This window comes from Physeter macrocephalus, chromosome 13, assembly GCF_002837175.3.
Source record: "Physeter macrocephalus isolate SW-GA chromosome 13, ASM283717v5, whole genome shotgun sequence".
NCBI lineage: Eukaryota > Metazoa > Chordata > Mammalia > Artiodactyla > Physeteridae > Physeter > Physeter macrocephalus.
Genome location: NC_041226.1, coordinates 69,794,159 through 69,811,152, shown reverse-complemented (window position 1 = coordinate 69,811,152; position 16,994 = coordinate 69,794,159). Strand labels below are relative to the sequence as shown.

Below are 16,994 nucleotides of genomic sequence, written 5' to 3'. Positions count from 1 at the left end.
TTTTCTTTTTCTGTTCCATGGCAGTGAATTCCACCCTTCTGTCTTCCAGGTCACTTATGTGTTCTTCTGCCTCAGTTATTCTGCTACTGATTCCTTATAGTGTATTTTTCATTTCAGTTATTGTATTGTTCATCTCTGTTTGTTTGTTTGTTTTTTAATTCTTCTAGGTGTTTGTCCTTTAGTTCTCCAAGTCTTTGTTAAACATTTCTTGCATCTTCTCGACCTTTGCCTCCATTCTTTTTCTGAGGTCCTGGATCATCTTCACTATCATTATTCTGAGTTCTTTTTCTGGAAGGTTGCCTATCTCCACCTCATTTAGTTGTTTTTCTGGGGTTTTATCTTGTTCCTTCATCTGGGACATAGTCCTCTGCCTTTTCATTTTGTTTATCTTTCTGTGAATGTGGTTTTCGTTCCACAGGCTGCAGGATTGCAGTTCTTCTTGCTTCTGCTGTCTGCCCTTTTGTGGATGAGGCTATCTAAGAGGTTTGTGCAAGCTTCCTAATGGGAGGGACTGGTCGAGAAGTATATTTAAAATCAACTATCAGTGTTATCTATCTGAGAACTGTGTTAAAAAATTAATAAAGGAATTTAATTGTGTGTGTTCTTTTCTCAAGATGGCAAATTAAACCATAGAACTTTAGGGTCAGTAGGGACCAGAAAGCTAACTTCTTGTCCAACTCCTCCCTTATTTCACAGAGGTAGAGAAAGTCTGTACCCATGAAGTGACCTGCCCAGGGTCACACAATTGAGCAGAGCCAAGAATCATGCTAGAGGCAGGATCAGCCTATCTCAAGTGTTCTGCCATTCCCAGCCTATAACCCCATTCTCCAACGCCGCGAGGAAATAGTTTGTACTTGCAACTTTACACAAAGCACTCAGATGCTGCCATGCACAACCTTTTCTGTAAGTTAATTATATCTTGGTCTCAAAACAACATTCAGACAGTTTTTAGAGGTAGTTTATTTTAAAATTATCCAGTTTGAAAAGAAACACAGGCATCCAAAAGGAGAAAGCTTAATTGCAACATAATTTACTATAAAAAGAGATTCAGAACACCTGCTCACCACTTTGGGGAGTTTGACATTTTTCACTTTTAGAGGGTCTCTCCTGTGACTTCTGCTTCCATGTCACCCAAGATAGCATCCTTCCCCTAAATCATGCCACCCTTCCCCTAAACCACACCTTGATCTAGGAGCTGCCCTCACAGTTCTTGAAGCATGCATTAACTTTGCCGCATGTCTTAGGAGTAATGAGCTTTTATGTTTGAATTATTTATTTTAATGTTTGTCTTATATTTACATCTTAAGAATTGCATGTCCTAGTCCCCGATCCCTGTGTTCTGGATTTAGGGAACAAGTTCATATTCACCATTTCTGTACCACTCGTGATTTCCAGAATCCTGATCAAATCCCCTCAGAGTTTTTCTGTTTTTAGGCTGAAGATTGTCAATATAATCCAATGTGTTTATAATCCCGACCTTGACTTTTTTCCTCATTGGTGAGTCTGTCTTAAAGTGCCATGAACAGGCACACAACTGTCTTGTAGGGGCACCTGGGCCATGGATTCATGTAAGAGCCAGGTGTTGCTTTCAGTGTTGCTGAAAGCGCCCTGCCCAGTGATATCTGCCGTGGATCAGCATTTGGGGGCATAATGTGTCTTGAACTGAGGCCTTCATTTTCCAGTCCCGGTGCTGGCAGGGTTGTTCCATCTGATGCCCATATATGGGGAGGGATAAATCTGCATGCTGTTATACCGAAGATGGAGGCAACCATGTATATATGTCCACCTTCCCGTCTGCGGCCAAGCAAACTACACTTTGCTACACTTGTGGAGGAGAGCTGTGAATCAGAGCCTCTCTCTGAACTAGCATCTAAAGTAATCAATTTCTTTACTAGCGCAGATGGACCTGCAAAGTTTGGATCGATTACATGTGACTGTGCCAGACTTGAGTGTTTTATAGGTGAGGTCCTTAGAATTTGTAATAAGGAGTTTTTGAGAAATATACAAAACAAGCCTCATTGGGGCTTACTGAGGAGTTCCCAACCCCCAACCCCACTCTGCCTCTAAGGTCAGCATATTTTAGGTGTGTTTTTTCTGTCATTTATTTTTAGCAACTGTAATTTCAGCAGGCTCATTTTGAGTTTCTTTCCCTCCCACACTGAATCAAGCAAATTGTTAGCATTCCACAGGTGCTCCTCGGGGAAGCTGGAAACCTGGCAGTGGACAGGATGAATGTCTACCTTTAAGTGTCATTTGTTTAGCTTTCAACCATTTTCTGTCTTAATTGAGCAAGGAAAGAGCTTTCATTTGAAGAGTGAACAAAAGGATGGTATGGTTCATGTTCTAAGTGTACTGCCTGGACTTCCCCTAAACCATATGTGTGAACTCTGTACATACATGATGGCAGAACAGTAATAGCCATACTTCCATCCATGAGTGCGTGTTTCAGATAGTGTTTGTTCTGTGCAGAGCGTTGAGGAGAAATGCAGGTAGAGTGGAGGGTGCGTCCTCAACCTTGAAGCTCACAGAGTCCTTGGAGAAGGAGAACATGCAGTCACAGGAGAGTGCAGGAAGGTGTACAAGCTCCAACATGGTAGGAGATTCACGTGGAGCTGGAGCTGGAGCTTTACCTGGGCCTAGAAGGATTATTTTGGGGAGCTTTGTGGCCAAGCAGCAGACGATTTGGTAGAGACCATAGAAAGGCAGGTAGTGACAAGATGAAAGAGAGTGTAAATGTTAGCAGAGTGATTGGGAAACTTTTGTACCAATGAGTCTCCCTTCCTCCTGGAGTTTAAATAGTCTGTGGAACAGATTAATGCACCTGTCATGGTTTATATATCTTTTTTTTTTAGCTCTCTAACTGCACTAATATAAAATGACATTTTATGGTGATGCTGATGAAATCTAGCATCGGGAGGGAAGAGGTGGGCTTGAGGATGAGGACACAAACCATTATGGATGAATAAGAGAGGATATTAAGACAGAACCAATCATTTGACCCAGCAATTGTACTTCTAAAGTATTTACCAAAGAGAAATGAAAACAGATATCCACACAAAGACCTGTATGCAAATGTGCATAGCAGCTTTATTCATAGTAGCCAAAAACTGGAAATGTCCATTGACTGGTGAATGATAGACAGGTTGTGGTAACTCCATACAGTGAAATACTACTTAGTAATAAAAAGGAACAAAGTATTGATTTGATTTCCATCCAGTAACATGGATGGATCTCGAAATCATTATGTTATGTAAAGGAGGTCACTGTGGTCACATATACATGATACACTATACACTGTATGAGTTCATTTATATGACATTCTAGAAAAAGGAAAACTACAGGGACAGAAAACAGAGCAGTGGTTTCCAGGGGCCAGCGTGGGGGAGGGGATTCAAAGGGACAGGAGGAAGTTTTTTGGGTGATAGAAATGGACTGTATCTTGGCTGTGGTGGTGGTTACACAGCTGCATTCACTTGTCCAGATGAACTCAACTGTGTACCTTAAAAGGGTGAATTTTAGTGTATGTAAATTAAACCTCAATAAATCTGACTTAGAACATAGTAAAGTCAGATTGAATGGGGGATAAAAGGCCACCTGGATATTAAGTGTGAGCGTACAGTGGAATGGAGCTTTCGAAAGAGAGAATCGGGGCATGGTTTACCAGGGAAGGTGGAGGTGATCAGTTTTCTTGGGAGATCTTATGCTTTAGGGCTATGGGTTCAGCTGCCGTGACAGAGATCTAAAGTAATATTGACAAACAAGAAAAAAAGTTTATTTCTTCTCACCTCAAAGTCCAGGGTAGTATGGGGGTTCCGTTCCACAAAGTTACGGAGGCCCAGACTCCTTGCATTTCCTTCCTTTGTCTACCTGGAGGGCTGCTCGTCCTCCTGATCTGAATGGGTCACCACCACGTCCACGTGGAGCCAGCACGAAGGGGAGGGCACGCCTTTTCCCTGTAAGGATATGGCACCAGCAGGGTGCAGAGAGAAATAAACACAGAAAGGTTAGAGAGAAGACCGATTTTTGCAAATGAAAACGAGGACACAGGAGAAGGAAAGAACTTGTAGGACAAAAGAGAGAAGAAGCGATGTAGGGATTCCAGTGAGAGGGAGTAACCTGAGACTGCTGGAAATGTCATTGGCAAATTTCTTGTCTACCCCATTACTTTTCTGTTGTTACTGTTGTTTGCTAAGCCAGGAAAATGAAGTTTATTAACTAGTAGTCTTATTTACTGTAACACTGCGCAGTGAAATGGCCTGTAGAAGAGAGGTCTCTACACCCAAGAGAGTAGAAGAACACAGTAAGGAGCAAAGCATCGAACACGTGAAGGCTTTTGGATGTCCTTGCGCGGTGGGCAGCGATTTGGGCGGCAGTGGATGCGGCACCCAGACGATGTAGGACATGGTATAGCCCCTCGCTGGCGTCTGTAGAGACATGGCTGTCAGCAGCAGGGCTCACAGGGCCCTTCGCTTCAAGGCTGAGTGTGGGTCATCAGGGAGATCCCACTCAGGCCAGGGGTCAGGTGGCAGGAGCTGAGCAGCCAGCAGGAGGACATGAAGGTGTCGGGCTGACAGCAGGGTGGGGGGCATGGGGCGCAGCAGGCGGGCTGGAGGAGGTGGATCAGGTGTGGGCAGGTGCTGGGCAGGCAGACCGAGCACCGGCAGCACTTGTTGGAGGCATAGATGGTGGTGGCCGGGCCACTGCGGACGCTGCAGCATTACCAAGGGGAGATCTGGCTGCAGGACAGGGTCAGGAGGTAGGTTTCGTTTGGCTGAGAAGTGTCCTGCTGTCTTCGTGTCCTCTCCAGAGCCAGCACTTACATACTCGCTCCCCTAGATATCAGCTCATTAGCCTAGATCATGTTCTTCCATCTCAGTTTATAATAATCTCTATAACGTCATCTCATTACCTCAGTCTTTATTATCCTTCGATGTGTGTCTTACCTCATTGCTTTGTTGCCAAATTAGGACTCTTGACAATAGCTGTTTGTCACTGCAGGGAGAGCTTCATCTCACCATTAAAAAAAAATTACTAGAAATTTTAAAAAATAAAAATAAAGGGAATAGTTTAATGAATCTCATGTGCCTCTCACCCACCCAGCTTCAACAGTTATCTACACTCTGCCATTCTTAATTTAGGTATCCACCCTCATACTTCTTTTTTTTTTTTGCGGTGCGCGGGCCTCTCACTGTTGTGGCCTCTCCCGTTGCGGAGCACAGGCTCCGGACGCGCAGGCTCAGCGGCCATGGCTCACGGGCCCAGCCGCTCCGCAGCATGTGGGATCCTCCCGGACCGGGGCACGAACCCACGTCCCCTGCTTCGGCAGGCGGACTCTCTCAACCACTGCGCCACCAGGGAAGCCCCCCTCATACTTCTTTTTTCCTAGAGTATTTTTAAAGAAGTTCCCCAATATTTTATCATTTCATCTGTAAAACTTTAGTGTATAGTATCCAATGGATAAAGCCTTAAAAGAGAATAACCATTGCACCATATGACACTCAATAAAGTTAGAAATATTTCTTTATTATCATCCAACACCCCATTTGTATTCCGTTTCCCCCAGGTGTCTTAAAAATGTCATTTTACAGTTGGTCTGAATCAGGATCTAAACATAGGCCACACGTTGAATTGGGTTGATGTGAAGTTTGATCTGAAGTTTCTTGGATCCTCACACTGTGTCCTCTGCATTTGTTTGTTTCTTTAATGCAGTGTATTTGTTGAAGAAAGTAGACCATTTGTCCTGCAGAATTTCCCATATTCTAGATTTGGCCAGTTGTAACCTTGCAGTGATACGTGACATGATTCTCTGTACCCTCTGTATCCTGTACACTTGTGTAGTGATATCTAGAGGCTTAATTCCATTCAGGTTTGATTTTCTTTGTGGCAAGGGTAAACCTTAGCTGGTGCTACTGTATCACGTCAGAAGGCATAGGAGTCTGGTTGTCCCGCTTTTAGTTATAATAATATTGACTGATAGGTTCCGTTCGGTCCACCCCATGCTTCTATTATAGAGTTCGCCATCCACTTTTCATGTTTAAGCAGCTGTTGACTCAGCCCCATTCTGTAGGCTTTTCTTGGAAGACCTCTTTTTTAGGAATGGCCAGCTTAGGTAGCTGGCGGTCATGCCTGATGGTTAGAGTTGGCCTTGCCTGGGTTCCTGGAAGCTGATCATCTCTTGAGGCTGACACCTCAGGATATAGAGTTACTGGTTTGCACATATGGAACAAAATCCTTTTTGGAATTTCAGATTTTACTGTTCTGTTTTTGAAAGTAGGTAAACTTCCAATTCTTATGACTTGATCCTTCTCTCACTGGATTCTTGAGTTTATGTACATTTACAAAGATTGTCTTGTTATTGGTTTGAGAACTGAGATTATTATAAAGCTGGCATTTCAAAATTTCATAGTAGGTTCTGGTATTTAATGCATAAAATAATGCATGCTTTCATAGCATAAATACCTAGGCTCCAGTTCTAGTTTTATAAAATACTATTTGTTTGATATTAGGATACTGGTTTGGCTGCTCCAAAATAGGCCAAAATAATAGTGGCTAAAATAAGACAGAAGGTTCATTTCTCTCTTTTGGAAAATTATGAGCCAGTAGGTAGCTCAGACAGTGGGGATCTTGTCCCCCAAGGTCATTCAGGGACTCAAGCTCCTATCCAACATCCAGCCCAGGTGTCACCCTCGTCTGCATAGTTGAGAAGCTGGCTCACCACCACTCCACATTCCAGGCAGTGGCAAAGAGGAGGACTTGGTAGGCAAGCAGCGCCTTTTATAGAAAAGGCAAGCGTCACTTCCTCTTACAGCCCATTGGCCAGAACTAGTCACATGGCCATTATCTTGCCACAAGTTATGCTGGGAAATGCAGTCTCTAGCTGAGCAGCCATGTGCCCTGTAAAACCCAGGAGTTCTGCCACTAAAAGGGAGAAGGAAAGGAAAGATATTAAAGGTCGGTTAGTATTCTTTATTGAATCTTTCCAAGCTTCAGTTTCATCTCATCTGTAATGTGGGGATGAAAACACCCCCCTGTTGTGGCTGTTAGAATCACGTGCTGTTAGAATCACGTGCATGCATGGATAAGTGTCGTGGAGCATCCAGTTCATCCCCCTTCACATTCCAGACCTTCAGTAAATGGTTCCATGCACTGGGGCCAGAGAGGGGGCAGCACGGTATCACAGAGCAGAAAGAGCATAGGCTTTAAACTCATTGTAGATGTGGCTTTGAATCTTTGTTATTGTTAGCTGTGTGAATGAAGACACATTTACCCAACCTCTCTGACCCTCTATAATATGAGGGTGTTTAAGAATTTAATGAAAAAGTACATAAAAATAACTAGTGCAGTGCCTGGTGTGTAGAAGATACATGGTAAGTGGTAGCTAATTGCTAAGTGATCTGTGTGTAATTTCTTAGGTGAGCATTCCTGATGGGGAAAAATTATTATGTAAAGTCAAGTTAAAGAGGACTTCTAAGCAGTTTCAACTATAGTGACATACAGTCACCATTCTGTGTTGTGTTCAGTTTGAATACTTGAGGCTTAAACCTAAGCCAGTGTTTTCTAAAGAAATCTCTGAAAGATACAGGCATTAGAATCAAAGTAAAATGCAGGTCTGATCAGAATCTCTGGAAGTAAAGGTGCATCTCCACATTTTTATAAGTACCTCCACAGTGGTCTTTATCGTACTGAAGTCTAACATCTCAGACCTGATCCACAGCATTTATTTGAAGTACTAGAATACTTACACAGTACTGCGAGAGAAGAAAGAATAATTTATCTTTTCTAATTTCAGATAAATTAGATGAGAGCCCTGGGTTTTTGAAATGAACTCAGGGATGAGTTTGTATTTTTCCCCCCTCAAAGGTTGCAACTTAAAAAATAATAAATGTTTGCTCTAAATCCTTTTCAGTTACTGCGAAACCAGAGATTTCCTGCATCCTGTCATCATGCAGTGGAAACTGTTGTGAATATGCTGATGCCACACATCACTCAGAAGTTTCGAGATAACCCAGAGGCATCTAAGAATGCGAATCATAGCCTGGCTGTGTTTATCAAGGTGGGGGCCTCCGGGGGAGAGGGTGTCCGCCAAGTGCCTAATGTGCTTTTTCTAGCTGAGTGACTCGTGTATAGAGATGCTCAGCGAACATTGATGCCAGGTTTTTATGCCAAAGGATAAACTTATTCACAATAAATGCAGACTTGAAGCCAACTTTCAAAAAAAGCCTAAATACTTAACCTTTGTGGGTTGTTTCCTCCACAGAGATGTTTCACCTTCATGGATAGGGGCTTTGTCTTTAAGCAGATCAACAACTACATCAGCTGCTTTGCTCCTGGAGATCCTAAGGTAGCCTGTGCGCGCGCGCGCGTGTGTGTGTGTGTGTGTGTGTGTGTGTGTGTTACACATTGTTCTTTTTGTCTCTCTGAGTGACATCTGGATACCCACCTGTTTCTCTTGGTTCACATCAGAATTTTCTTTCAGTCCCAGAGGCACTATTCATTCTCCTCTCTTGGAGATACTAACTAGTACTAACTAGTACTTACATTAATGTGTGAGATATTAGGGACACAGTAATTCCACATGAAACATAAATACCTGTTGATTTTTCTCATAAATACCTTAAATGACTTCTCAGCTGCAAAACTAAAAGTATATGTGTTGCAAATCATAGTTTATTTAACAAGGTAACAGAAGTAACCATGTAGACTTTTCTCTGCTAGAATTATCTGTCTCTTCCCTTGCGTGTCTATTTTAAAGCTCTGCCTTACTCATTTTTTTATTGCACTGAATCTGTGTCTATAATTATAAGCTGCCTGAAATCCTTTATTGAAGTAGGAGGAGCATAAATCATAAATGCCCTAAAAGTCAGTGGAGGACATTGTTTAATGAAATGTGTTCCCAATTTTCAAACAAATACCTGCAGACATTCTGAAATCTGTAAAATAGCCTAGAGCGTGCAGCTCTAAGACAGGAAAGAGGCTAAAGACGAGTGTGTGATTCCTAATAGGTTTTTCAGGAGGCTGTATAAAGTATCCACTGAGGTATTTAACTTATGACTAACCATTTTTTTCCTGCAGACCCTCTTTGAATACAAATTTGAATTTCTCCGTGTGGTGTGCAATCATGAACATTATATTCCATTGAATTTACCAATGCCATTTGGAAAAGGCAGGATTCAAAGATATCAAGGTAATCGATCTTTAGTCTTTCCAGAAAGAGAGCCATGCAGTTTTAATAAGAAAAGAGAATTCGTTCACACGTGACATTCAAGTTATCTGATATTTTTCATTGATGAACTGATTTGTGTTCTTGTTAAATTTCCATTAAAAAATTGATAAACTGCTATTTAGGAACTTAGTTTTTTTAAGCAAATTTACCAGACTACAGATCATGCCAGTGTGACTCTTTTTCATTGAAAAATTCCATTGCTTAAACAATAGTAATCCATTTTATTTACTGTAGTTTATTTTTATTTGTTTCACTTTTCTTTTTTCTTATGAATTAGCTTTTCTTTCACCAGCTGTGGAGTCAAATGACACTCCTGTAGGTAGGTGTGGGGTGTGACGCTTGCTTTCTTGCATCTTCCTCCTTTAAAAGAAAAAGAATGCAAGTGATTGCTGAAATGCTTACGTATGCTATTCATGTAGGCATTTGCCATATACTTGGATCAGTTTTAAAATTGATGATAAACCAGTGAATTTGTTCTCACTGTAGCTAAGACATTGCCATAGCATCCCCAGGAGGCATCTGGTTTTTTGCTCCTGGGGGTCACTAGGTCCTCTAGGACGTTTCTTTAAGAAGTAAAGCAAACGAACAAAAAGCTCTGCTTCATTTCAAAAATGTATTATTCCACCATTTTCATAGTCCTTGTTTATAGCAGTAGCAGTAACCTATGTCACAAGCAACATGGCCTTTCACATGCTTTTTGTGTTTGCATGCTGAGTCTTTATTAACTGTTCTGTATCCTTTTTGAGTTTGAAGAGAATTAAGCTCATAGAGATTTCTTTGTCTTCACTGAGTAAGTCAAATGAATCAAATTAGTCTCTTAGGTCTGTCAAGTAATATCTAGCACCTTGTATGTGCTCAGGATTATTTATACTAAAGGAGAGAAAAAGTGGAAGGATGCCACCAAACTATTAATGACACCTAAATCAACTGACTCTGAAATTCAGAGAGAAACTCACAAAGGAATTCATTCAGAGACATAAATACCTTGCCTTTTAAAGAGCGAGAAGGGGGACTGTGGCCTGAATTTGGCGGTCATGCATCCAGCAAATATTTGCTCAGCACCAGCTATACCTAGCCTTGGGATAGAGTTGTGGACAGCAGGATGAAATCCCCTGCTGTCTTACCTGTGTGAAATATGTAGAACATGAGAGGGTGATAAGTGCTAAGGAGAGAGAAGTAAAGCAAGGGAAGGGGATAGGAAATGGGCTGGCATTGAGATCGGGTGGCCAGGCAAAGCCTCACTGAGAAGGCAACTTTGGGGTGATAATTGAAGAAGGTGAGGGGTTGAGCTCCTGGGCTATTCAGCATCCCCCATCCAACCCCAGCCCACCCGCCTGTCCCACCCTGTACTGTTCCCCACATGCCAGGCACACCTGCTGGTCCCAGCTCCTCACACATGGCAGGCCCTCCCTGTACTTCTCAGCCTCACGCAGCACCTCCCTGGGGATCCTCATCTTCCTCCTGGCCAGTCACTCAGCACCTCCCATGTGGGCCCAGCCAGGTCACCCCCTCGCCTCTCCCAGCGCCCCACCTGGAGTGAATTGCTCCCTACCCTGCACCCCAGACCCTCCTTCACCCCACCTTCAGTTCCTAGCCCACCTGTCCTTGGAGACCGTGACTGTCTTTTCCTCTTACCTCTCAGGGTGCTGAGGATAGCTCTTTCTGCCTAGCGGTTGGGCAGTGAACGTGTGCTAATGTCCATCTTCCCCACTGGCCCAGTTGTCTATCCTGTAGAACCAAGTGAGGAGTGAGGAGGAGACCCTTCAGGTACCCCACAGACTCGCTCAAGCTCTTAGTAGACTGTCGGGGTATTTGGCGGCTAGAAGGGCTGCTCTAGGCAGGTGGTGTGGGTCAGCTACAGATAATTTCCATAATTGCTCTGATAGGAATAAAGTTGCGGTTTTTTTTTTTTTTAGCATCCTCCTTCCTCTTACCCTTCTCACCTGCTCCTCCACTCTCCTCTCTGCACATGCACACACACACACACACACACACACACACACACACACACACACGTACAATTGAACCCGTAAATAGTTTTCCTTCTAAGGGGATCATGTGACTTCAAGCTGTGAACTGTCTTTTCAGTAAACTGGACTTAAAAATCATAAACAGTGGACATGAGCATTCTGGAAAGATGAACACTCTTTCCCTTCCTTCTGCTAAAGAGTTCATAGGACTTGGGTCAGACTTTGAATAGGTTTAGAAGCAACTAACGTGGCATTAAAATTAAAGGAGAGGCCTATAGATTTTCCTCTAACAATGGATTCAGTATAAGAATTTAAATCCGAGCCACAGCTTTCTGGATAGGTGTATTTCAGCTTTAGAGTGTGATGTTTAGCTGCTTTTATTTACCCTCCCTCAGTAGGTTTCACGTTTGCTTATTATCTCTTTTCCAGAAGAGCTTCAGTCTTGTCACTTAGCTTGCTGATGACTTACTAGTTTGATTTGGTGCTTTTTCCATTTTAGTTCTAATTTCTATTAGTTTTCTATTGGCTTTTTGAGGTAAAGAAGTTTTAAGAGTATATTTTAGAAAATTCTAAGTCAAATAAGATCTTCAGTGATAGCAAAATAATAGGTAATATGGTAACTCGTTCATTTTAAACACGTTGGGTTTGGTTTTGTTTTCTTAAACACATTGGGTTTTAATGGGCGTAGTATGCGGGCCTCCCTCTGCTGTGGCCTTTCCCGTTGCGGGGCACAGGCTCCGGACGCGCAGGCCCAGCGGCCATGGCTCACGGGCCCAGCCGCTCTGCGGCATGTGGGATCTTCCCAGACCGGGGTGCGAACCCGGTTTCCCTGCATCGGCAGGCGGACGCGCAACCACTGCGCCACCAGGGAAGCCCCTCTATTGGCTTTTTGAGGTAAAGAAGTTTTAAGAGTATATTTTAGAAAATTCTAAGTCAAATAAGATCTTCAGTGATAGCAAAATAATAGGTAATATGGTAACTCGTTCATTTTAAACACGTTGGGTTTGGTTTTGTTTTCTTAAACACATTGGGTTTTAATGGGCGTATATGGGCATTAATGACCAGGACTTAGATAAATGAACTCATGTAGTGAAGAACATTTTAATAGACCACCTATATTTATTCTTTAATTACGTGTCCGTTATGCGCAAATTACTCCCCTATAATGTTGTCAGTTACTACAATTTTATTTTAAAATTTTCTATCAATAACAAAATTACATTTGTAATATAACATGCTGTTCTATATTCTAAAAATTGGTACTAAAACTATTCACTAACTTAATAATTATATACGATGTAATACCTTTTAAAATCAAAATCCAGTGCATTTATCTGTATTTAAATTTTGTTTTCACTTTGGAGTGCAGAGCAGTATTTTAGGTTATCAGCCCTTTCCCCTTGGAAGCCAGAGGTGACCACCTGATGACATGCACAGGGGAGGCTGAAAGCAAAGGATGGGCTTGGTTTTTATTTTATTCAAAGAGTGTTACATCCTTTCTAACTAAAGCGGTTTCTATCCTCATTGCAGATCTCCAGCTTGACTACGCGTTGACGGATGAGTTCTGCAGAAACCACTTCTTGGTGGGACTGTTACTGAGGGAGGTGGGGACCGCCCTCCAGGAGTTCAGGGAGGTCCGGCTGATTGCCATCGGTGTGCTTAAGAACCTGCTGATAAAGCATTCTTTTGATGACAGATATGCTTCCAGGGTGAGTGTTCCCTAATGGAAGGAAATATGATTGATAAATGTCCTTCATTTTGAGTAATATAAAGAAATAAGCAATTAGAAAATTAGTGGTAACAGCACTAAGACTTTCTCTGTTTATACAATAAAATCTAACAGCAATCTTTATAGGAAGGATCCAAATACAGGAGATGGCCAAGTGCTAGCTCAGTCCATCATTAAATTCTGAGTCCGGGATAAACTTACGCTCTGCGCCTTTGTTTCAGAGCCATCAAGCAAGGATAGCCACTCTCTACCTGCCTCTGTTCGGTCTGCTGATTGAGAATGTCCAGCGGATCAATGTGAGAGATGTGTCTCCCTTCCCCGTGAACCCTGGCAGTGTACGTAAGCACATTCACATAGACACAGCCTGTATTTGCTTTCTGTGGCTGCCCTAACAAAATACCACAAACTGGGTGGCCAAAAACAACAGATATTTATTCTCTCACAGTCAGAAAGCCAGAAGTCCAAAATCAAGATGTCAGCTGGGTTGGTTCCTTCTTGAGGCTCTGGGTGAAGAGTTGGTTCTACGCCTTTCTCCTAGCTTCTGGTGGTTGCCCGAAATCCTAGCTTTTTTTTAGCTTATAGCTGTATCACTCCAATCTCTGCCTCTGTTTTCTCATGGTGTTCTCCTTGGTGTGTGTCTGTGTCTCTGATGTCCTGTCCTGTCCTTATAAGGACACCAGTGCTTGGATTTAGGGCCCACCCTAATCCAGGATGACATCATCTTATCTTACATCTTAATTACATCTGCAAAGACCCTCTTTCCAAATAAGGTCACATTCTGAGGTTCAGGGTGGATATGCAATTGGAGGGACACTATTCAACTATACACGTCTCCTCTTTTTTTTGCCCCTAAAACCATAATAATCTACAGTAGTCTCAGTAAGTTGCATTTCTGGCTAAGATGGGGGCAATCAGTAAACCTTCAACTCTTGTTAAAAATCATTATAAAAAGCCATGCTTTCTTGATGGCTCATTTTCTTGTAAGATTTCAGGATCTTCTTTGTGTATCCAACAAAAAGTTATAGAGGAAGGAGTTTATTTTGTTTTTTAAAAAAAAGCATAGTTCTAACCTCCGTGCTCTAAGAGCTCAGTGCTAGCCCCGGTTCTGATGTAACATACTGCACAGTCTTGGAAAAGCCACCTCTTTGGGCTGAAGTTTCTCTGTGTCTGTAAAATTAGAAAGATAATCAGACTAGATGTCAGGGGGCCAGGGTGAATGACCCCACCTCCCCAAACTCACCACCTTCATTTACTTTAGCTTTATGCAGTCATTTAAAGATATACTGGAAATTAAGTTGACTGAAGGATGATGCCAGAAATGATCTCAAAGCGTTTTGGTTGGAGACGGTCTGCCATTAATTTGGATAGGTGTTAGCAGTTCAGTGCCCTTTTCCTGTTTATTCTGGACCCGTGAACTGGCTCCATTGTTCATCTTGCCACTTTGTCATTATGGCATACACCGGTGGAGCTCCCTTGTATTTCTGTCCCTTTTCCCCCAACAGTGGTGCTTTGTCCTGTTTTCTGTACATCTCCTACGTGATGGTGCATTGAGATGAACCATATTTATAGAATAGTTTTTGTAGTTCCAAAGAGCATGAATGTTCACTGTCCTTACATGGAATGTACCACACTAATCTCACCCTCTACAACATTGTATTTCACATGTGTATTCTCTAAATTTGTCTGCTTTTCTAATCGGAATAAGTAATTCAGGGTGTAATGCTACCTATCTGTACTGCTTCAGTCCTGAGAAAAATGAACAGCTTTTTCTTTGACTTTCGTGAGTAAAATCCCTTTTATGACATAACTTCATAATGAACATAATTTCTCCACTGATTGAGAATTCACACGAAGCACCCACCTTGCAGAGATTTTCACTGCTGCTACTGTGAGGTCACTGTTGCTCATTTGGGAAGATTTCTGATGTGAGAGAAAAAAAAAAAACAACGTTCCAGTTAGAAAGAGCACGTGAGGCGTCTTCTGAAGGAAGAAACATACTGAAATAATCTACAGAAATGTTGGGCATCAGAGCTCTGGAAAGGGAAGGGTGCTAGACCTCCTGGGGAAGTACAGGACTTCATGGCCAAGGTTTCTCTGCCCGCCCCAGACCTGAAGTGCCCCATGCCCCCCTCTCCTTCTCTGACCCACACACCCCGCCTCCGCCCCCCGCTGTCCTCCTCCCACTCAGGCACGTTTAACATGCCAGGCTGCTCTGTCCTGTTCTTATATTTGCCCTCACACTTCCAAGAACTGTTGGTGAATCCTTTAAAGTCATCTTCAATTGTTTCTTGTCTCTCTCCTCCTTGACAGACTGTGAAGGAGGAATCCCTTACTTTGCCAGCCGTGAACCCGATAGTGACACCGCAGAAGTCTGGGAGCACGCTGGATGCCAGTCTGCACAAGGACCTCTTTGGTGCCATCTCTGGCATTGGTAATGCTCGGGCTCTGACCTGCTTCTCTGCAGTCTAATTCGGAAAGCATGTTTAATCCAGTCATTTGTTAGCTTTCAAATCAGAACTTTGAAGTCGTGAGTTTCTACTTCAAATATTCTTTTCCTGATTTTACTCCTCAGCTATGAAACCCCTTAACTCTACACTGAAATAAAGATCTCAAATTTCAGGAATAACACATGTAGTACACTTAACCACATATTTGTCCTGTTTGCTTTTTGTTTAATGTGTGTTAATTTTTCACTTTAAATCTTCAAACTGGATTGTTTATGCTTTTAGGAAAAGAATATCTTTGCAGGTGTGTGTGTGGTGGGTAGGCTTTATTTGTAGTGTTAACAATTTAGATGAGATGTGACAGACTAATTGCTGATGGAGCTACTGGTTTAGGGCTAGAATGCAGTCCTGAAGTCAGTTTTCTAAAATCTTCTCTCCTACAGTATTTTTTCTATCTGAAATAATGTTAGAGCAGCCCCCATGGGGAGGAAAGCAGATGGCATAAATCAAGATTCAAACTGAGTAGTTTTTCCATAAGAAAATGCCTGAGAAATGTATTTATTAATACTCTGATTGAGCACATGTGCCAGCTCCTTCATAAAGATAATGGTACAAAATATATATATATCTTCACAGACACTCACAGGCTTATGCTGTCTTTATTTCTTCCTCTCTTTTACACCACAGTTTGAATAAATGAAGCATCCTGCTGTGGCTAATGCTTAGACCACCCAATAATGGAACTAACTCATAGGGCAGAATAAAGGGCCGTCCTTTTACCTAATTGATCTGCAGGACTGTGGTTCATTCTGAGTTTATGTCCTTAGCTTTTGTGTTGTTCTGGTTGCTAACGTGGTATTTCATGTAGGTGATGAAACTGGCCAGACTGTAAAATTGGAAACCGCATACCAATGCTCAGATTTATCCCATAATGCCCATACCAGTCTTTAATCTTCCTTCTGTTTCTGTGTATTTTTCATAGTCATACTTACCTCAGTTGGCGTTGTAAAGATGAAATGAGTTAATTCATACAAAATGCAGAGCCTGGCACGGGGTGTTTCCATTGCCTTCCTCACGGGGCCCTCGCTCTGTCTCCGTCGCCTCACTCTGTCCACAAGCCCAGCCGCTCTCCGGGAGTGGGGAAGGGGTCCTTTCAGGGGCTTTGTCTGCAGCGGTTCACAGCACTGTTTTTAAAGTCAGACAGATGTGGCTTTGGATCCAGACTCCACCATTTACAATTGCCATGGGCAGGGTGTCTCTCCTCCTTACCCTGTGTCCATATCTCAAAAATAGTGTCGTGGTGAGGGATGAAGAGCTAGTTGAATGTGTGCCATGCTTGGTAAGGTAAACAGTGTTATTATTTGACCGCCATTATAACAAGCACAGTTCTTCAGTGTTATTCATGCTTTGTGATAGAGTCTTAGTAGCCTGAATCTTAACTCTCTGTCCTCTCTGACCAGTATTCTGTAGTATTCAAGACTTTGTGGAAATGATAAAACTAGAATGAGGTGATGTTTTGACTCTGACTTGATTCTCCAATTCCACATTCACCTTGTTAGGGTTTGAGATGCCTGGAGAACATAGAGATGAGCCGAGGGGGGATCTTTAGCACAACTTCAATGACATAA

At 42.5% G+C, this 16,994-nt stretch overlaps 1 protein-coding gene across 23 annotated transcripts in view; it reads left to right on the top strand.

Moving 5' to 3' along the window:
- DOCK9 (dedicator of cytokinesis 9) overlaps positions 1-16,994 on the top strand; it is a 291,607-nt gene that overhangs the window by 210,232 nt on the left and 64,381 nt on the right. For 12 of the 23 annotated variants that reach the window (XR_003682501.2, XR_003682502.2, XM_028497260.2 and 9 more), the window contains exons 28-34: positions 7,907-8,053; positions 8,258-8,341; positions 9,073-9,184; positions 9,501-9,542; positions 12,724-12,902; positions 13,144-13,257; positions 15,233-15,353. Coding sequence is in view for 21 of the 23 variants with exons in the window: in XM_028497260.2 (XP_028353061.1) it covers positions 7,907-8,053; positions 8,258-8,341; positions 9,073-9,184; positions 9,501-9,542; positions 12,724-12,902; positions 13,144-13,257; positions 15,233-15,353 (799 nt within the window). In the remaining 2 variants the exon portion in view is untranslated. The remainder of the gene's footprint in view (positions 1-7,906; positions 8,054-8,257; positions 8,342-9,072; positions 9,185-9,500; positions 9,543-12,723; positions 12,903-13,143; positions 13,258-15,232; positions 15,354-16,994) is intronic. The other 11 variants (XM_028497257.2, XM_024123202.2, XM_055089692.1 and 8 more) reach the window with 1 other exon arrangement.